This window comes from Lithobates pipiens, unplaced genomic scaffold (assembly GCF_037356315.1).
Source record: "Lithobates pipiens isolate NorthernLeopardFrog02 unplaced genomic scaffold, aLitPip1_a1.2 Scaffold_37, whole genome shotgun sequence".
Lineage (NCBI taxonomy): Eukaryota > Metazoa > Chordata > Amphibia > Anura > Ranidae > Lithobates > Lithobates pipiens.
The window spans coordinates 16,884,952-16,907,688 of NW_027507825.1; the positions used below are offsets into that span (position 1 = coordinate 16,884,952).

The 22,737-nt window shown below is 43.3% G+C and overlaps 1 protein-coding gene across 2 annotated transcripts in view; it reads right to left on the reverse strand.

Annotated features, from left to right (window-relative positions):
• Positions 1–22,737, reverse strand: part of MAP4K5 (mitogen-activated protein kinase kinase kinase kinase 5) — a 211,938-nt gene that overhangs the window by 39,484 nt on the left and 149,717 nt on the right. Inside the window, exons 13-17 of one of the 2 annotated variants that reach the window (XM_077466776.1) lie at positions 19,728–19,806; positions 11,802–11,857; positions 3,907–3,971; positions 2,844–2,886; positions 953–1,070 (exon numbers count right to left, since the gene is read on the reverse strand). In XM_077466776.1, coding sequence (XP_077322902.1) covers positions 953–1,070; positions 2,844–2,886; positions 3,907–3,971; positions 11,802–11,857; positions 19,728–19,806 — 361 coding nt within the window. Of the gene's footprint in view, positions 1–862; positions 1,071–2,843; positions 2,887–3,906; positions 3,972–11,801; positions 11,858–19,727; positions 19,807–22,737 lie in introns of both variants that reach the window. The other variant, XM_077466775.1, reaches the window with a different exon arrangement.

The following is a 22,737-nucleotide window of genomic DNA, read 5'->3' on the forward strand; positions in this document are numbered from 1 at the left end:
TTATAAATGTTTTTTTTATTCCCTAACCTTTTAACTGAAGCCAACTGTATTGAGACAGAGTAGATGTTAGAGGAATTGCTATCACCAGTCAATATCGTTATTTGTTACCAATAGATCCAGTAGATTTAATACAGCCCTCTGCTCTTCCGATTAAGTTAACCAGTGCAAGACTGTAAATCACTGAACAACCTCCATCAATGGACAAGTGGAAATTACATTGGTTTCCTCAACAAGAACTTCAGGGAGGGAAAGGAAAGTGTCAAACGCTTAACCAAACCAAGTAGCACTGGGTATTAACAGGACTCCAACAGTAAACTGGTGCTGAAGGGATAGGCAAGAATAAACAGCGAGGGGGTCGGGTTAACTGGAAATCTATTGTTGTGCCTTAAGGCTGGGTTCACACTAGTGCGAATTGGATGTGTAGTTTCTTTGCTTCCAATTCGCACAGCAGGAGATTGCAATCGGCTCTCTATGGAACGGGTTCACATATCTCCGCAGCGGCTCCAGTGTGATTTGCACAGGAGCCCTGTGCGTCTTTTGGTCCATTTCACATCCGAATTTAGGAAAAAATTTGGACTGAAATCGTACCTAAAACGGTGCAGGGGGACGCAATGGACTCCTGCTGTGGGCCACTGCATTTTCATATGTAAACCTCTTCATTAGCTGTACCTATGGACAGAACATCCACCCCCTACCCCATCCACTGGAAGGACCTGCAGAGTTAGAAAGCTGAAAAGAAAAAGCAGGTGTCATGGAGTCAATGATGTCATTTTCAGGCAGCCACGTGGCATGGTGTTAACCCTTCTCTGGCAGGGCTGCAGCGGAGTCTCCGGTCTCCCTGTCACTGCTTTGTGCTATTTACCCATCTCAAAGAATTTACTGCTGGTCAGTCCAGGGCTGCTGATGCTGCTAGAGAGCAAATTATTGGGAGGTGCCGTATGGCGACCACAACCTGGCGAGCTCTGCCTCCGGGGTAACTGGGAAGCCCTGTTATCGGGTTGATGTTTGATTGTGCTGGATCTCTCCTCATCATCCATATTGCTTTCTGGATAGCTGTTCATCCTCAACGGCTGTAAGAAGAGAGACCAGTTGTTAGTTCCTTCAAGGCAATGCTAGCAAACATAATTTAGGTGTGACGGATGCTGCAGCTCTGCAGATTTACTTTAATTATATAATCTAACCCAAATCAAATGCTTCACATTCTCAAGTGAACTAAAAAGTATCCATACATTAAAAGATTTTAGGCCCTATTCACACTGACAGACTGATCAGTTTTTTAGACAGACCCGTTTCAACCATCCATAGCTCTCTATGGAGCGGAGGATGTCAGCAGACACGTTTCCACTGACATCCGATCCTGTCCATTTCCATATGACTGCCCCATAGAGAACAGTGGGCTGTGTCCGCTCTGCATAGCGGAGCAGACATGGATCATCTGTCTGTTCAGCAGGGATCAATGGAGAGATCCCCTGCTAAGCAGTCCGGATCCGCTTGACAGAGTCCAGCTCTTCTAAAAGGGTCTTGAATTTAATGTACAGTAAACTACTTAAAGCATTTTAGGTATGAATATTATAACCAAAAAGGCACAGTTTGTGATGATAAATTATGAAAGCTTTAAAGCTGAACCCCAGGCAGATATAAAAAAAAAAAAAAAAAACACATTGACTGCTTAAAGTGGTTGTAAACCCTTACAAACCACTTTGGCCTACAGGTAAGCCTATATTAAGGCTTACCTGTAGGTCCAAGAAATATCTCCTAAACCTACACGGTTTAGGAGATATTTACCTGAAGACAGCCACCGCTGTCTACGGCGCATTCGCCGTAGACAACAGCGCGCAGGCGCACTGGGTAAGTCGCAGATCGCGGCGATATGCCGCGAGTGTCGGCTCCCGTGCGCATGCGCGGGAGTGACGTCATCGCTGCTCCGGCGAATCACAGCGCCGGAGCAGCGAGACCCACCAAGAAGATGGACGCTCGGAACTACAGGGGATGCATCGCATAGTAGTCCATTATCTGTCACTTACCTGACACAGGAGCCAGCGAAGTCACCGCTGTCCCCTGTAGTCCGGAGCATCCATCTTCTCGGTGGGTCTCGCTGCTCCGCCGCTGTCATTCTGCTTAGCCGCGATGACGTCACTCCCGCGCATGCGCACGGGAGCCACCACCCTCAGCATATAGCTGTTGACCACGCCGCGCTCAGTGCGCCTGCGCGCCGCAGACAGCGGTGCCTTTCTTTCGGCAAAGATTTTTTAAAGATATTTATAGACCTACAGGTAAGCCTTAATCTAGGCTTACCTGTAGGTCAAAGTTGGTTGTAAAGGTTTACAACCACTTTAAAGACCGCTTACCACAGATAGATTGCGTCACGGTGGCTCTATTGCACGAAAAAATGTACCTGTAACATCATTTTGTGCAATAGACAGCGGGAGAACATGCGCGGCCAGAGAGGGAGCCAATCAGCATGTTCGGCAGCGCGATGTCCCCTGGGACTCACCGATTGTTCCCCAGAGAGGCAGATGGCCATTTTGTCAGGAACTAAGCAGGAACAATCAGTATGATTCCGAATTGCTAGAAAAAACGCGGGACGCGCTTGTGATGTCATGTCTTCTAATGGCACCCCAATCGCAAAGCACGATGCTAGCGACCAAAAGAAGCTCAAGTTTCTTTTTGAGCAACAAGCGTCGCGAATGCAGTGTGATTTACTATGCGACAGATGCGGTGTGATAGAGGAACCATTAAGAAGTAATGCCATCACAAATGCGTCCCGATTCTGCCTGCTATCAGGTATAAATGTGAGCTTAAATCAGACAGAACTACGTACAAAAATATAAATAGTATATTACCTTAGGAGGAAGTGGTGGCGGAACAGCTCTTTTCATGGTGGAACTGAAATATAAAACCATAACAATAAGATACAAATATAAACCATTGGCATAAAGAAACTAGTCCACACAGAATAGTCCATTTGACTTGCAAGAGCGACGGTGTTTTTCACCTTTTAGGGTGTTTAATCGCCACTACTGTTGGAAACTACTGTGATTGTTCAAATAGCATAAGATTATGTGCTAATTTTGATAAAATTGGCAAATATTACATACAAGCAATGTAGAATAAAACAACTTTTAGTCTTGGTTCACAATGACGCAGTGCAGGATGCGCTGCATCCACTCATGTGAACCACCCATTTGATCTGAATCCGGTGTGGTGCGATTTGAGCCATACAAAATGAATTTGCACTGCAAAGAATGGTTTGTGATTTGAACAGGAAAGCGGTGCGATTCCTGTCTGCATCGCATAGGGTTTACCGAACCACATCAGTGTGAACCTGCACTTAGGATTACAACCATTTCCAGATACCTCATTTAGTTCACTAAATCTTCCTCCAACTTTCTAACTAATAAATTAATCAGCAGATCCCTTTATTAAAGAGGAAGTAAAGGCTATTAAAAAAAAGAAAAAAAAAAAGAAGCAACCTGCAAGGCAAAGGCATAATAAGCTAGTATACCTACCTGAGAACGAGGCCCCTGAATCGGTCCTCCATCTTCATGTTCGCCGCTGCCATGTATCCCGGAGAGACTTCCGGGTCTCGCTGCTCCGGCGCTGTGATTCGCCGGAGCCACGATGACGTCACTCCCGCACATGCGCACGGGAGCCGTCACGTGCGGCATATCGCCATGATCTGCGGCCTGCCCAGTGCATGCGCCGTAGACAGCGGTGGCTGTCTTTTTGTAAATATCTCCTAAACCGTGTAGGTTTAGGAGATATTTCTTGGACCTACAGGTAAGCCTTAATCTAGTCTTACTTGTAGGTCAAAGTGGTTTGTAAGGGTTTACCAACCACTTTAAGCATCTGGAAAAGGCTTAACCCTGTGTTTGATTACTACTATAAAGTCAGTAATTTTCTTACTCGCTGTTTGCGCCATTGGCAAAGGGATTCCAGCTATGCGAAAAATCGTTATCCTGACTTCCTCCCTAAACGGGTAAAGAGAGAAAAAGACAAAATTTAAGCCTTACATTTAAACATTTTTTAAATAAAGTCTTGGCATATTTAATTCAGATGTGGAGTAAACAGCAATAAAAGTATTAACACTTGTATGACATACAAGGTTTACACGCAATGCTTGGGTCCATAAAGAAGGAAAACATAGGAGTATTACAGCAATGCCAAGACATACCCAAGTATAGCTATCATATTTCTAGTGTAAGTTACAAAATGAATGTCAGCAGCCACATACTGCATGACAACACCAGTACTTTGACAGTTACTCCATTTGACTGCATTTAGGTGATAGAAATTACATTTCTAATTTTTACCATGTCTACAGTTTCCCAGCAGATGGCACTAACACACTGTTGGGGTGTATGTGTTTATAGTAAATAGAGGACTTGCAATATAATATTGAAGCAGCAAAAGTAATCCTTTATGGCAGAGATATGCAATTAGCGGACCTCCAGCTGTTGCAGAACTACAAGTTCCAAGAGGCATAGCAAGACACTGACAGCCACAAGCATGACACCCAGAGGCAGAGGCATGATGGGACTTGTAGTTTTGCAACAGCTGGAGGTCCAGTAATTGCAGATCCCTGCTTTATGGCCTGTTTACACCCCCACGCTAGGGATCCCATACAAATGAAATGGGCTCTAATGCACCTCAATGCATGGAAAGTTTAGTGCATGCCGCAACTTTTTTGCACTTTGGTGTGCCAAGGTGTGTTGGAGTACCATTTAAGCTGGTGTAAACTTACAAAGTGAAATTCTATGTTCATACCTGCCAAATCACAAAGTGACAAGAGATACAGGAAACATTTTAGAAAGATGAACGTTCTTTTTGTTCCTGTAATCTTGCTATTAGATAGATCACCACCTCAAATGTTTTTTCTCTACTTTTTAAGGAGGGGTATGGTAAGTGTTTGTTTGGTTAAGGTAAAGGGGTCAACTCACTAAGAGTTAAAGAACAGCAAATAAAATGCAGTAAAATAACGCATGCGGTAAATCACTTGTGAAAGTTCAATTCACTAAGAATTTATCGGTAAATAAAGAGTGCAGTATTTTTTTTTTCATTGTTTACTAGTATCTACCGCCCCAAAGTAACGCAGGAAGCTTTTTCTAAGTCAGAGTGACTTGAGTCTCTCTTATTAGAAGGGTTCCATTGCACTGCATGGAGCCCGACTTGTCAGGCGGCTACGTCACCGGACAGATCGCCCCTGTGTGAACCGGGACTAAGGGTTGTTTAGGGCAATTTCCTTATAACATTTTAATATGTTTTTTTATTTTGCAACTTTTTTTTTTTTTTTTTTACAGTAATCTGTATTTGGAGGCATTGAAATTTCAGCTACCTTCTCAAGTGTCTGCTGATGCTTGGTGATCCAAGCTGTTGTCTTTCCCATGTTGAACTCTGTTGCCAGAAAATAGATGTTAAGCTCTGTTGCGCTCCTTTACTAATCCACCCCGCCATACATTCATAAAAATGTGTTTTTTGTAAATGTATGGCCTACTAGAGCTGTTATATTTTTTTTAAACACATTTACTTTTCATGTTCCTATCAAAGTTTAACTTGTTGCAATGGTGTATATACCCAAAAGTGTTACAGTGGCCACTGTAAGGTCATTTCTAATGGGTTTACTTCCTCTTCGTCTCCCTGCAAAGGTAAAGCATAATGGACTACTATGCATCCCATCGCATAGTAGTCCATTATGTGTCACTTACCTGACACAGGAGCCAGCGAAGTCACCGCTGTCCCCTGTAGTCCGGAGCATACATCATCTTCCGGGTATCGCTGCTCCGGCCACTCACAGTGCCCGGAGCAGCGATGACGTCACACCCGCACATGCGTACGGGAGCCGCCCACTAACGGCATATCGCCGTTAGCAGTGGCATGCTGCTATTGGCGATAGTGCGCCTGCGTGGTGTAGACAGCTGTGACTGTCTAAGTAAATATCTCCTAAACCATGTAGGTTTAGGAGATATTTCTTGGACCTACAGGTAAGCCTTAATCTAGGCTTACCTGCAGGCCAAAGTGGTTTGTAAGGATTTACATATGTCATATGCTCTATGCATCTAAAAAAGTATTATTTTCTTTGTAATTTTCCTTCAATTTATTGCTTTTATTTATAGCACAGGGGAAAAGTGGTTAGCACTTCTGTCTAGCAGCACTAGAGTCGTTGGTTTGAACCTCAACCACACAGGCACTGCCCTAGTATGTGTGCATGTTAGCTAGAGATCTTAGACTGTAAGCTTCTTGAGAGCAGGGACTGATGTGAACGTAATGTATATATATCCATCTCTCTCTCTATATGTATCTCTATATATGTATTGTATGTGTAATATATCTATATATACATCTCTCTCTCTCTCTCTCTCTCTCTCTCTCTCTCTCTCTCTCTCTCTCTCTCTCTCTCTCTCTCTCTCTCTCTCTCTCTCTCTCTCTCTCTCTCTCTCTCTCTCTCTCTCTCTCTCTCTCTCTCTCTATATATATATATATATATATATATATATATATATATCTATCTAAGAGAGATATATATATATATATATATATATATATATATATTTTAGGGGTGGTGCGCATCTTCACTGGTCTCACGATTCAATTACGATTATCTGGTCAACGATTCGATTCCGCAATGCATCACAATTACCGACGAGCTCCCACTTCCACCAAAAGATTGCCCGGCTATGCAGGACAGCGCAGTGAAACACACGCACCCGGCTTTGAAGCTGCAAGCTGTCACAGCCAGATGACCACAGTAGTGTTGCCAGCGCCATGGACAGGCGGGGGAGAGAATGGAGGGTTTGGGTGGCCACGTTGCTGGATTGTGAGACAGCTGAGTGTCTTTTTATTAAAAGTCAGAAGATTTTTTTGTAGGCGACGACTTTTAATAAAACAAAAAATTGACTGGAACTCCGCTTTGAATTAAAAATAACCTCACTCCCTTAAAAAGTGCACTAATCCGGTGCACTAAAGGGTACAGACATTCACACACACTGCTGCTGGGAGGTCAGCAGGAGGGATTACAATCCACAGCTGACAAACAGCCCTGTGCAGTTCCCTGTACTGTCTCTGTGCTGACCAGTGGCAGCTGGTGCTCAAAATTTTTGGGGGAGTGCAAAAAAGAAAAATACTGAACCTCCCCCGTCAAATGAAGCCACCCGTGCCCGCCAAAAGCAGCCAGTCGTGACGTCAGCGGGGAATTCTCAGCCCCGCCCGCCTCTCTTCTAGCTATAGTCAGCGGGCGGGGCTGAGAATTCCCCGCTGACCTCAGGACTCAGATGTGAAACGTGAGAGGAGAGCGGAGAGAGGAGAGGCGGGATGCGCCGGGAGTCACATGATCGGGATGTATTTTTTGAAAAAGCACATACAGCGGGGCCACTGTAACACGGCACTAAAGGGAAGTAGTTTTAAAAATACGCTCGGAGCGCTTTCCTCGGAGGGACGGGGCAAGTCGGGATGACATTGATTTTCCGGTCCTCATGCATCGATTAATTTCAGCCCACATATATATATATATATATATACATATACACACACACACACACACACACATATATACATACAGTTCTGCTAATAAGTTTACATACCCTAACAGAATTTATGATCTCTTGATCATTATTCAGAGAATATGAATAACACCGTTTACTCTTTTTAAATCATAATGACAGTAGAAACTACCCAAATGACCCTGATCAAAAGTTTACATACCCCAGTTCTTAATACTGTGTATTGCCCCCTTTAACATCAATGACAGCTTGAAATCTTTTGTGGTATTTGTGGATGAGGCTCTTTATCTTCTCAGATGGTAAAGTTGCCCATTCCTCTTGGGAAAAATCCTCCAGTTCCTGTAAATTCTTGGGCTGTCTTGTATGAACGGCACGTATGAGATCTCCCCAGAGGGGCTCAATGATATTGAGGTCAGGAGACTGAGATGGCCACTCCAGAACCTTCACTTTATTCTGCTGTAGCCAACAACAGGTTGACTTGGCCTTGTGTTTTGGGTCATTGTCATGTTGCAATGTCCAAGTACGTCCCATGCGCAGCTTTCTGGCTGATGAATGGAAATGTTCCTCCAGTATTTTTTGGTAACATACTGCATTCATCTTGCCATCATTTTTGACCAAATTTCCTGTGCCTTTGTAGCTCACACATCCCCAAAACATCTGCGATCCACCTCCATGCTTCACAGTAGGAATGGTGGACCTTTCATCATAGGCACATTGCACACTCGCACCAGTCCCCACCCCCAAGGAGACCAGAATCCAAAGTCCCCACACACACACACTAGGGCCAATTTTGGACAGAAGCCAATTAACCTACCCTCATGTCTTTGGAGGTGGAGGCCTTGTTGACTCCTCTCCAAACGTAGCATTTACGGTTGTGGCCAAAAAGTTCAATTTTGGTCTCATCGCTCCAAACAACTTTGTGAATTATTGCGAGTGGGAAACTTTGTGGAATTTATGTAGTAATGGCTTTCTCCTGGTGACTCGACCATGCAGCCCATCTTTCTTCAAGTGCCTCCTTATTGTGTTAGTTGAAACAGCCACACCACATGTTTTCAGAGAGTCCTGTATTTCATCTGAAGTTATTTATGGGTTTTTTTTTTGCATCCCAAAAAAATTTCCTGGCGGTTGTGGCTGAAATTTTAGTTGGTCTACCTGACCGTGGTTTGGTTTCAACAGAACCCCTCATTTTCCACTTTTTGATAAGAGTTTGAACACTGCGTATTGGCATTCTCAATTCCTTGGATCTCTTTATATATCCCTTTCCTGTTTTATACAGTTCAACTACCTTTTCCTGCAGATCCTTTGACAATTCTTTTGCTTTCCCCATGAATTCAGAAACCTCAGTGCAGCACTGGATGAAAGATGCAAGGGTCTGCCAGGAGTTCTGAAACTCCTTGACTTTTTATACACACGCACTAATTACAAACAAACAGATCACAGGTGAGGATGGTGACCTTTAATAGCCATTCAAACCCCTTTGTGTAAACTTGTGTGCATGTTATCAGGTCAAAATCACCGGCATATGTAAACTTTTGATCAGGGGCATTTGGGTACTTTCTGTTGTGATTATGATTTTAAAAAGAGTAAACACAGTTGAATAATAAATGGCTTCAGCCAAACTCTAACCATGAGTGAAAGAAATGTTTTTGTGTTATTCATATTCTCGGAAAAATGGCCAAGAAATCATAAATTCTGCCAGGGTATGTAAACGTATGAGCACAACTGTGTGTAAATATTATACATACACACATATTTATTTATATTTTTATATATATATATATATATATATATATATATATATATATATATATATATATATATATATACACAGTACAGACCAAAAGTTTGGACACACCTTCTCATTCAAAGAGTTTTTTTTTTATTTTCATGACTATGAAAATTGTAGATTCACACTGAAGGCATCAAAACTATGAATTAACACATGTCCAATTATATACTGAACAAAAAAGTGTGAAACAACTGAAAATATGTCTTATATTCTAAGTTTTTCGAAGTAGCCACTCTTTGCTTTGATTACTGCTCCGCACACTCTTGGCATTCTGTTGATGAGCTTCAAGAGGTAGTCACCCGAAATGGTTTTCACTTCACAGGTGTGCCCTGTCAGGTTTAATAAGTGGGATTTCAAGCCTTATAAATGGGGTTGGGACCATCAGTTGTGTTGTGCAGGAGGTGGATACAGCACACAGCTGATAGTCCTACTGAATAGACTGTTAGACTTTGTATTATGGCAAGAAAAAAGCAGCTAAGTAAAGAAAAACGAGTGGCCATCAGTACTTTAAGAAATGAAGGTCAGTCAGTCCGAACAATTGGGAAAACTTTGAAAGTGTCCCCAAGTGCAGTGGCAAAAACCATCAAGCGCTACAAAGAAACTGGCTCACATGAGGACCGCCCCAGGAAAGGAAGACCAAGAGTCACCTCTGCTGCGGACGATAAGTTCATCCGAGTCACCAGCCTCAGAAATCGCAGGTTAACAGCAGTTCAGATTAGAGAACAGGTCAATGCCACACAGAGTTCTAGCAGCAGACACATCTCTAGAACAACTGTTAAGAGGAGACTGTGTGACTCAGGCCTTCATAGTAAAATAACTGCTAGGAAACCACCGCTGAGGACAGGCAACAAGCAGAAGAGACTTGTTTGGGCTTAAGAACACAAGGAATATACATTAGACCAGTGGAAATCTGTGCTTTGGTCTGATGAGTACAAGTTTGAGATCTTTGGTTCCAACCACCGTGTCTTTGTGCGATGCAGAAGAGGTGAACGGATGGACTCTACATGCCCGGTTCCCATCGTGAAGCATGGAGGAGGTGTGATGGTGTTAGGGTGCTTTGCTGGTGACACTGTTGGGGAATTATTCAAAATTGAAGGCATACTGAACCAGCATGGCTACCACAGCATCTTGTAGCAGCATGCTATTCCATCCGGTTTGCGTTTAGTTGGACCATCATTTATTTTTCAAATAGGACAATGAGCCCAAACACACCTCCAGGCTGTGTAAGGGCTATTTGACCAAGGAGAGTGATGGGGTGCTGCGCCAGAGGACCTGGCCTCCACAGTCACCGGACCTGAACCCAATCGAGATGGTTTGGGGTGTGCTGGACAGCAGAGCGAAGGCAAAAGGGCCAACGAGTGCTAAGCATCTCTGGGAACTCCTTCAAGACTGTTGGAAAGCCATTTCAGGCGACGACCTCTTGAAGCTCATCAACAGAATGCCAAGAGTGTGCGGAGCAGTAATCAAAGCAAAAGGTGACTACTTTGAAGAACTTAGAATATAAGACATATTTTCAGTTGTTTCACACTTTTTTGTTCAGTATATAATTGGACGTGTGTTAATTCATAGTTTTGATGCCTTCAGTGTGAATCTACAATTTTTATAGTCATGAAAATAAAGAAAACTCTTTGAATGAGAAGGTGTGTCCAAACTTTTGGTCTGTACTGTATAATATATATATATATATATATATATATATATATATATATATATATATATATATAGATAGATAGAGAATATATATAAATTTATTAGCGCTGCGGAAATTGTCAGTGCTATACAAGTACCTGTAATAAATAAATATACACAGAGATAGGCAAAGGCCAACAGTCTAGATGTTCAACATCTCACTTTAAATTATGGCAATATATGTTGCTTTTAAAGTAGAAATAAGGCCACTACTACTTACCTTCTTTCTAATGGCCCCAAGTTTGTGAGGGGTCCTCACCAGTGCCAGCATCTTCCCCATGAGTGGTGGTCAATGGGCATCACTGGCTGATGAAGGATGACACAACTCTAGCGCAAGAGTCACTCCGGCAAACAGAGAGCATGCTGGCAACATAAGTCAAGCTGTGCATGTGCAACTCACTTTACATGCCACAGAAGACTGAGCAGATAGGTATTTGGCATTGCAGGAAAGACACTACCATGTGTCTTCTGCAATAAATAGCCTACCTGCTCACAAAAATGCCTTTAGCTCCACTTTAAATCGCTCACATGGATTGGTAAGTCTAAGTAGTAATAGTAAATAGTTATTCCTGCGCTGCTCCTAGTAAAGGTTATTTATATGAATAGCTGCATACACCGACATGGGCCAAGCCGCGTCCACTAGGGAAAGTAAGGAAAGTTGATGTCGCGCTATTCTTACCCTATTCTGGGTAGGGGGCTGTTACACCTTCTACTCTATCTAGTAACATATAAATGACTCTCATAGCATATATATTTGAATATATGATATCTCTCACAAATGAGGGTATATTCCAAGAAAATCCCTATTTGTAGAACAATCAACTCACAATTTCATTGGCTTCAGTCTCTTTCCTGAGTGGTGGTTCAAACTGCAGTTTGTCAACTGAAGGAAAAAAACAAAAGAAAAAAACAGCACGAGTTAGACAGACAAGAACTACCGGTATATGTTACTGTCTCAAAATGATCCCTGGGGTATTACCGTAATATGTAACTGACGAGTACAGGGCAACATTTAAAAACAGGTGCTGATGTTAAAGTGTATACAAGTCTAACAAGAACTTTGCCTATTTGATCCCTTTTAGTCAGTTAAATATTTCACCTATTGGAAGCGTTGTTATATTTGCATAATATGTTGCAAAAATAAATGCCTGTTGATCCTGCCAGAAATCTTGTGGTCAGATAATTTCCTGTGCTCTCTGCCTGTGCTGACTGTTATTACATTGTTCTTGGAGGACAAGAGAATCATATCCCTCTACTTTAGTGTGCTAGGGGCAATATTAGAGGTGCGCTGAATGGAAATTTTGGTTCTGAAACCGAAAATTCGCTCCTCTAGTCAATGTCATTTAGGCCGGATTCACACCTATGGCATTTTTAGTGCTTTCTACATTTTGCAGATTTACACTACAGAACATGATCCATAGGAAACCATATTAAGTGGACTGTAGTGCAAATCTGCAAAATGCAAAAAGCACCAAAAATGCCATAGGTGTGCATCCAGCCTTACCGGCACCTTCCTTTTCTTAATATAGTGGACACACCCAGTCACTGTGTTCATTCATAGTTGAAGCATAGTAAAGTGTTTTACTAAGTGTTTACTATGCTTCCGTTTGTGAATGAACAGGAATCCGCTCAGCACAGAGCACTTCCTATTCATTCGCTGTCCCATGCAGTTGAGGCTGCAGAGAAAGGCACGTGTGTTTAAGCCTTGGGGGGGGGGCACACCCTAATGCAATAAATAGGCTGCGCACACCTTTGATCCTAGTACAGGCAAGTCCCATATCCATTGTGATGCAGCGGCTGAACAAACGCAACCGCTGCTCTCAATCTGACATCCTTTCAGGTCCACGGTCCTGAAGACACACTGCCGCGGTTTGTCGGGGCCGTGCACCAGAACCCCCATGGGAGCAGCAGCTGTGTCTGTGCAGCCACTGTCTCCATATTGAAATGAATGGGAGTGCCAGCAATGGAATGCATGAAACACCTGTGCAGGTAAACATGGCCCTCGCACGAGCGTATGCTGTAGTACTCTTGTGTGGATTTTGTACATACAATTACATCATCACTCCTTTTCTGATAGGCTGGAACTATTTTTTTTTTTTCTGGCTAAGGCATTGCTAGTGTTGCACATGAGAAAAGGTTAAAGACCTTACAGCAACCTCTTTGCACAGGTACTCTTAGATGAGAAAACAAAAGTAATTCGATGAGCCACTTTACAAAAATGAAGGGTGAGAAATTGGAAAAGCAAGGAAACAAAACACAGCCAACGGTTTCACCCACTTTGTCCAGCCTTGGCAGCACTGAAGTATGTAGACCATTTAAATACCTAAACTGTTCCTTAACCACTTCAGCCCCGGACCAATTTGCAGCCAAAGGACCAAGCCCCTTTTTGCGATTCGGCGCTGTGTCACTTTGACAATTGCGCAGCCGTGCAACGTGGCTCCCAAACAAAATTGGCATCCTTTTTTCCCCCACAAATAGAGCTTTCTTTTGGTGGTATTTGATCACCCCCCATGGTTGTTTTTTGCGCTATAAACAAAAATAGAGCGACAGTTTGAAAAAAATGTAATATTTAACTTTTTGCTATAATATATAGCCCCAAAAAATATATAAAAAAACATTTTTTTTCCTCAGTTTAGGCCGATGCGTATTCTTCTACATATTTTTGATTAAAAAAAAAAATGCAATTAGTGATTATTAAATTGGTTTGTGCAAAATTTATAGCGTTTACAAAATAGTAGATAGTTTTATAGCATTTTTATTAATATTTTTTTTTTTTTTACTAGTAATGGCGGCGATCAGCGATTTTTATTGTGACTGCGACATTATGGCGGACACATCGGACATTTCTGACACATTTTTGGGACCATTGTCATTTATACAGCAATCAGTTCTATTTAAATGCACTGATTCCTGTGTAAATGACACTAGCAGTGAAGGGGTTAACCACTAGGGGGCGAGGAGAGGTTATGTGTTACGTGTTCTTTTTATTGTAGGGGGGCGTGGCCTGGCATGTGACGTCACTGATAGTCTTTCCCTATAACAGGGAACAGACGATCGGTGACAGCCACAGTATGAAGCCCGAGGAGAGGTTTGTTTACACAGACGTTCATCAGCTCTGTGATCCGATCGCGGGACACCAGCGGCAATCAGGTCCGCTGGTCCCACGGCCACGGAGCTCAGGACCAGGTCGGGAGCGCGCCGCCGGCTGGGCACTTAAAGAGCAACGTACCGGTACGTGCTTGTGCCTAGCCGTGCCATTCTGGCGACGTATATGTGCAGGAGGCGGTCCTTAAGCAGTGGGTGAGCAGGTACCCCTTTTTGACTCGGAAGTTCGCGCCCCATTAAAGTGGAGTGCCCCTAAAAAAAAAGAAAAAAAATTAAAAGTCAGCATCTACAAATACTGCAGCTGCTGACTTTTAATAATCGGACACTTACCTGTCCCAGGGTCCAGCGATGCGGGTGAACGAAGCCCCCCCTCGTTCCCTGCTCCGCTCGGGGCGCCATCATTCGTACTGTGGGCACCCGGCAGTGGCTTCACAGCCAGGCACCCACTGCACATGCGCGAGCGATGCGCCGTGATACGCCTCCTTCAGTGCCCAGGCTGGTGACCTCACTTCCCCTCGGCGCTGCATAGTCATCTGGGACCTGTCATGTGTCCCAGATGACTGTGTGGCGTATCACTGTGAAGCCACTGCCGGGCACCCACTGCGCATGCGCGAGCGATGCGCCGTGATACGCCACACAGTCATCTGGGACACATGACAGGTCCCAGATGACTATGCAGCGCCGAGGGGAAGTGAGGTCACCAGCCTGGGCACTGAAGGAGGCAGACTACGAGTGACCCCCTAGCAACAGGCATTTAGAGGTGAGTAAAAACATTTTTTTTTCCATTTTTTTTTTTTATACATTTTGTTTATGAATTTTAAGCTAGTTTTTTTTTTTGGTGGCAACACCACTTTAAGTTCCATTTATACCCGATAGGTGATGGGACACGTGACAGGTGTGCGGCACGAGGGGAAGTGATGTCACCAGCCCGGGCAATGAAGAAGGCAGATTACGTGGCACCCCCTAGCAACAGGTATTTAGAGGTGAGTAAAAAAATTTTTTTTTTCCAATTATTTTATTTATTTATTTTTTTAAAGAATTTTAAACCATTTTTTATTTTTTGGTGGCAACACCACTTTAACCTTTCCCCGCCGCTGGGCCATTCAGAAAGCGCAGCTCACTTAGCCCGTGCCCAGGCTTCACTACCAGGTTCCCTTACCATAAATGGTGGCGGCAGCAACCGAGAACCGATGAAAACATCATCTGGGGTGCAGACATTGCTGGATTCCAGGACAGGTAAGTGTCCCAATATTAAAAGTCAGCAGCTTCAGTATGTGTAGCTGCCGACTATTCATTTTTTGCTCCGCTTTAAACCGAATAGATCTGCTTTTATACAGCGATGTAGAGGAAGTGCACAAGGTGAACGGAGACACTTCTGACAACAGGACACAAAGGAACTGTGTATAGAAGACCCATCCAGTGACAGCTGTTGGTGTGTTTAGTTCCTGTTTTAGGAGATTGGGGGGGGGGGGGGGGCTGCATTTATCACAACACAATGGCAGCAGAAAAGCTGCAAAGGAAGTATTAAAAAAAAGAATTAAAAAAAAAAAAAAAAAAGGTCTGAACAGAACACTGCATCTTTGTTAAGCTTTTGTAATTAGAACATAGAGGATCAGATGCATTTCCCATCACCTCTGAGAAACAAGAACAGAAGACAAAACAAACAGCTCAGCAAGAGAACCTATCATTAGGAAATGACGGAAAGCACTGCAACTAGCAGTAACTCTCGTTATAATTGTTCTCCAGAGGCTCGTGAAAGAGCCAAATGTACAGCATCAAAAACTCCACTTTACTCCAAGTCTATCCTCTTCACCGCTAGTGCATCGCACAATGCAACGCAGGCACCTCAGCGACATATTGCAAGGCGACTGTTCTACATTACAGACGCAAAATTGAGGTCTGCATGCTACCCTTCATTCTAATGTTCTCTGCCCAGCAATCATAGCAATTGACCAATTACCATTACCAAAAGCAAAGGTCACCTAACAAAATTTCAGTTTTGGGTGTATAGCTCTGCGTTTGTCTCAAAAGCCACCCCCCACCTGAATTCCTAACTGCAGCCAATAAAGTACAGTAAAACCTTGGACTGCAAACATAATTCGTTCCAGAAACATGCTTGTAATCCAAAGCACTTGTATATCAAAGCAAATTTCCCCATAAGAAATAATAGAAACTTAAAGCGGTGTTTCAGCTGAAAAACATTTTTTTTTAAAAGTCAGCAGCTAAAAAAAAAAAAAAAAAAAAAAAAAAAAAAAAGTAGCTGCTGACTTTTAATAAGGAGACTTACCTTTCCAGGGCGCCTGCGATGTCGGCCGCTGAGGCCAACATGTCCCTCGGCTCTCGGGTCCCAGCGTCACAATCCTCACTAAGAAACCTTTCACACTGGGGCATTTTTCAGGCGTTTTTCAGGCGCTTTAGCGTTAAAAAAAAGTGCATGTAAAGCGCTTGAAAGAAGCCTCATCTGCAATCCTAATGTAAAAGCCTGAGTGCTTTCACACTGAGATCCCTTTCACACTGGGGCGTTTTCCAGGCGCTTTAGCTTTAAAAAAAAGCGCCTGTAAAGTGCCTGAAAGAAGCCGCAACTGCAAGCCTAAGTGCGTTCACACTGAGGTGCTGCGCTGGCAGGGCATCAAAAAAAATCCTGCAAGCAGCTTCTTTGCAGCTCTTTTGGAGAGGTGAATACATGGCTCTTAAAGCGCCCCTTCCCAATGAAATCAATGGGAAGCGCCTGTAAAACGCCTGAAAAACGCTTTTGGCAGCAGAGTTTTGTAGGAGCTTTTAACCCTTTATTTGGCCACTAGCAGGGGTTAAAAGCGCCCCAATAGCGCTCGAAAAACGCTGCTAGTTTAAGCAGCGCTTTACGAGCGTTTTTCGGGCGGTGACATTGTGAAAGGGCTCTTAAAGCACTCTGGCTTTCACATTGGGACTGCAGATGAGGCTTCTTTCAAGCGCTTTACAGGCACTTTTTTTTTAACGCTAAAGCGCCTGAAAAACACCCCAGTGTGAAAGGGGTCTAAGGGAAACAGGCAGTGGGGCCTTGCGGCTTCACTGCCCGTTTCCTACTGCGCATGCGCGAGTCGCGTGACGCTTTGTGAATGGGACGTGCTGTGTTAGGGAACACACAGTTCCCAGAACACAGCGCTCCCCATTACCCAGAAGACAACGTGATGAGGAGAGAAGATCACCGAGGAGCAGGAAGAAGGCAGATTAGGAAGACTGCCTAGCAACAGGGATTATTGACAAGGTGGCCCTCCACTTTAAATGATTCATTCCACAGCCATTTATTCATAGGTCCTCCAGCTTATAGTCCATATAAAAGGATTATAGCAATGTGATCAGGTTGTGGAAGCGTAAAACGTCCATCCACAAATGGAATCCTTCACAAGAGGATGAGAAGCAAAATCCAGCAGGAGCTCCAGAGTATAAAAGAGAAGAGAGGCACCTCTAAAGCCCCATACACACTATCAGTTTTTCTGCTGAGTTTTTCTTTCAGATTTACCAAAACCATATAATATGAGGTCAAACCTTAGGAGTTACAATTTGTATGCAATCAGGACGGCCCTTGTACTACATGGTTTTGGTAAACCTGAAGGAAAAACTCAGCAGAAAAACTGATAGTGTGTATGGGGCTTTAGTGCAGCAATATGTTGCAAAATGTTGTACCTTCATTAAATGTAACCATATTGCTACACTTAGAGGCGCCTCTCTTGTCTTTTAGCCCTGGTTCACATTGATGCAATTTGATGTGTCAAATCGCAAGTCAAATCAGTGGCCATTGTAGCGTCTGAATCGGTGTGATGTCGCAGTTTCCCAAAAGTAGTTTCTGTACTACTTTTGGCAATTTCGGGGTGCGATTTCCAATGACATTTGTGCAGAAATCCGCACAGATGTCTCCAAAACTGACCCCGAAATCGGGACTGACATGCGGGAATAAAATTGTGCGAGTGCAGCTAAACTCGCACAATTTCATTCCCGTAGTCAGTGTGTACCTAGGTTAATACTCAGTTGTGACATGACGCTGCTTGTATATCAAGTTAAAATAAAAAAAAAAAATGTTTTGCTCTTCTTGCAAAACGCTCTCAAACCAAGGTTTTACTGTATATTGAAAGCCAACATATACACACACACACACACACACATTTTTTTATTTATTTTTTTTTTTTTTTTGGACAAAGTATGGATATTTTTTGGCCAAATGAGTCCTATTTGAGAATAATCCAATCATATCTCATCCTGCAGACACAATTGGAAGCAGCAATGGTTATTGCAGCAAATGTCCTCCCATTGGAAGATTTGCCTTGAGTATTGCTGCGAGAGGTAATGGTCACCAGGACAAATAGAGAGGATGAATCTTCCCAACAGACTCGGACACCAATAAAAAAAAAAAAAAAACTGTCAAGGAATCTAACCCATCAACACTCCTACCTTAGATGCACTTTGAAAGCCAAAAAACATTCTCACTAGTCCTACTGCCTGTCAGATGAAGTACAAACAACCAAAGGATTTAGTGGCAGAAGAAGCAACTTATTTGATCAGCTAAATCGTGGAAGATTAAAATAAATAAATAAATAAATAAATAAACACAAAAACAAACACACACATGACATGAACTATACTGCCTGCACCTAATCAGGGCTATAAGGCCTCATGTACAATGGGCTTAAAAAAATAAAAAGATAAAACACCACTTTTATTTTTATTTTTTTTCATTCTTTTAGGCAGTAAATGCATCTTTAGCTTATGTGTCCATACACACACACACACACACACACACACACAGGTATTCACAGGCATATTAGAAGAGGAAAATTTACAGGCTGAAAAAATATCCAACAAGAGGTGCGTTCAGGAGAGGAGCTGAAGAGCAGAAAAATCATTGGCCGTGGCTAGATGCTAGACGCATTTGGGCATTCCCACATTACAATGGCCATTATAAGTTAATATCCGGCCCAATGGAATATATTAATGTTCAAATGCTTAATGCAGCTAAACGTGCGTGCAATACGCAGCTTTTCTCCTGTCGGGGGCTAAAGACACCCTATGACGCCTTATACTTGGCACTCATTTCTGACAGAGATGGAAATATTTGTCACCAGACATGTCTGAAATTCCAAAGTCTGTAATTAGGCAGGCAGCCAGAGAGCCACGCAGTTCTCGAGCAGGCAGCCAGAGAGCCACGCAGTTCTCGGGCAGGCAGCCAGAGAGCCACGCAGTTCTCGGGCAGGCAGCCAGAGAGCCACGCAGTTCTCCGGTAAGCAGCTAGAGAGCCACACAGTCCCATTGCAGGCAGCCAGAAACCACCACAGTTAATTGTCAGGTAGCTATACACCTTAAAAGCTCCGAGGCAGGCAGCTATAAATCTACACATTTCTCAGACAGGCACCTACAAACATCGACAGATCCTAGGCAGGCAGCATCTATAGAACTCCAGTAAAGCAGCACCAACACCACAGAGATGGTTTGAGATGCCTTGAGGTTGTCAACTGGATATCATGAGAGGTTTGTTTTGGGTGTATATCTTCCCGTTTTTAGTTTTTAACATCAACGCTGTTGAATCCCAGATGTTCGGCTTTAATCCAGGCAAGTCCAATTGCTATAGTAAAGATCTCATACAATAAGATAAAATAAAGATGGATATGGAAACTTACAGTTAAGCTCTGATGCAGTCCTCTCTGCTCTCATTCCCTTGTTTGTAGAACGGATGGTGTGTCGCACTGCCAAGACTGGCTGCGGGAAAACCACAATGAAAAAAAAGATTACTCCTCCCCATAATCAGCCAGGGATTCCCTACTCCAAAACTATTATAAAAGCTCATGGCCTGAAACTACCTGCAGGGAAAGAGCACAAGCAACCTGTGCACTACTCACGCTACCCAGGAATCACAGCCACTGTGCTGAAGTCAGAAAGGTTACCCCGTTTACCTTTTATATGAGCTCATAATAAGCACTATCCTCAAAATGTACCTTCTGTCTGGAATTCCCCCTGAAAAACAGTACACTTCCTTATATGTGAGGGGGGCCTATACACTACAGCCCCATCATTGTCCATCCGCAGTGTGAGATCTAAAGCACTGCTGCCTCTGACCGCTAGCCTTGGAAGATTTGGTGATGTCACTAACGTACTGCTCACGGTTCTCCTTGCTGGAGGCTCTCATATGAAAAGCCCTGCCTCTACCAAGATGGCCACCTCAACATACATAGAAAAAGCATAGAAAAAGGCATACGTCTAATGAAAAGATTGGCTTCAGGGAGACCTCAGGCAATGCTGGTGACTAGTCCTTTGCCCTCTGCTCAATTTTTCTTTGGACACCTAACTAAAGTCTCATACCATTATCTCTTTATAGTCCTTTTACTCCACATGGTACAATTTGTAATTGGACCTGGAAATTCTTTAAGATACCCTTTGGTACCCCCCACTGCTCTGTTTGGCAGACTGGAGCAAAGAAAACAACTAGGTTCTTCCAAGTATGGGGAAGCAATCAACTTTATCCCATTCCTACCACTATCTAGTGCTAGCGTTTGAGGCTTGGCTAATCAGGCACCATAAGGGTCACGTGGAGCAGGCAAAGCCTAGAGCTTACACAGGGCTTAGGGTCCCTTCATCACTGATCCGCCCCATGGATATCCGCTTGCACAGCGGGGATCGCCGGAGCGATTTCCGCTGAGCAGGCAGAGGACAGGGCGGTCTCTGCACACTGCGCAGGGACGGACCTGTCACAGCGCCGCTCTCTCCCCTATGGGAGATCGGGTGACGAGGGACCGCAGTGTCCGTCATCACCCGATATGATGACGGATGGAAAAATAGCTTTTTCCTCAGTCACACTTTTTCGGATCAGAGCGGCTCGGATGTCACCGCTGACATCCGACGCTCAATACAGCTCCATGGCGCATCCGTTCAGGTCCGCCTGAAAAACTGACAGGCGGACCTGAACGGATCACCCGTGTGAAAGGACCCTTACTCTCTTTGCACCCAGTGGTTGAATGAAGCACAATGGGAGCAAAGGAACAGATGATTACAGTATAATAAAGTTGGAGAAAGCGTAGGGATTTTGACGGTGCTGAATGATGCAGACAATTAAACAGTATACAATATATATAAAAAAATAATAATATTATTCAAGACATGATTAGGCTAAACATTTTTTAGCTGGATCGTTTGCCCTCTACGGTTTTTGGTGTCTTTAGATCTGTGGGGTACCAGTGATTGGTTACTATCTGGTGGTGGGTTGGAGTGGTTTACTTGGTCCGGGTGAGCTGTGTTCATCTTCTAAGTAGTGCTCCTCCTTCAATGTACCTTTTTCTACATTACAATTTACTGCTAATTAATTTTGTGTATTTTTGTATTTCAAAATTACAGTTTTTTTACCGACTAACCAAAAACGCACATCCCCTGAGGAAGCATATTTGCGAAACATGTCGGGATAATGTGCTACAATCCATCTTTATTCCATCGACTATCCTGATTAGTTAAACCACAATTGTACAATTTCACTGTTTGTATTGTATACTGTTTAACCATTTAGGCCCCGGACCAATTTGCAGCCAAAAGGACCAGGCCCCTTTTTCGCGATTCGCCACTGCGTCACTTTAAACGGACAATTGCGCAGTCGTGCGACGTGGCTCCCAAACAAAATTGCCGTCCTTTTTTTCCCACAAATAGAGCTTTCTTTTGGTGGTATTTGATCACCTCTGTGGTTTTTATTTTTTGCGCTATAAACAAAACTAGAGCGACAATTTAAAAAAAATATTTAATATTTTTTACTTTTTGCTATAATAAATATCCCCAAAAAATATATTAAAAAAACATTTTTTTCCTCAGTTATTTTGGGGAAAAAAAAAATCGAAATGATCAATTATTGATTGGTTTGCGCAAAAGTTAGAGCGTTTACAAAATAGTTTTATAGCATTTTTATTAATATATTTTTTTTACTAGTAATGGCGGTGATCAGCGATTTTTATTGTGACTGCGACATTATGGCGGACACATCGGACATTTTTGACACATTTTTGGTACCGTTGTCATTTATACAGCAATCACTGCTATTTAAATGCACTGATTCCTGTGTAAATGACACTGGCAGTGAAGGGGTTAACCACTAGGGGGCGAGGAGGGGTTGTGTGTGATGTTGTGTATTTTCTTTTTTTATAGTAGGGGCGTGGCCTGGCAAGTGATGTCACTGATCGTCTTTCCCTATAACAGGGAAGAGATGATCGGTGACAGCCACACAGGGAAGCACGGGGAGAGGTTTACACGGACCTCTCCTTGTTCTTCAGCTCTGTGACCCGATCGCGGGACACCGGTGGTGATCTGGTCCGCTGGTCCCACGGACCCGCCGGTGGTGCGCTCCCGATCCACGGCTGGGCATTTGAAGAGCAACGTACCTGTACGTGCTTGTGCCCAGGCGTGCCATTCTACCGACGTATATGTGCAGGAGACAGTCCTTAAGCGGTTAATTGTCTGCATAATTCAGCACAGTAAAAATCCCTACGCATTCTCCAACTTTATTATATTGTCTATTTGGGAATATGGTGCTTATTTAAAGTGGTTGTATGCTCAATTTTTTTACTTTTACCTACAGGAAAGCCTATAATAAAGCTTACCTGTAGGTAAAAACAATATCTCATAAACCTGTACAGTTTAGGTGATATTCCCCTCAGA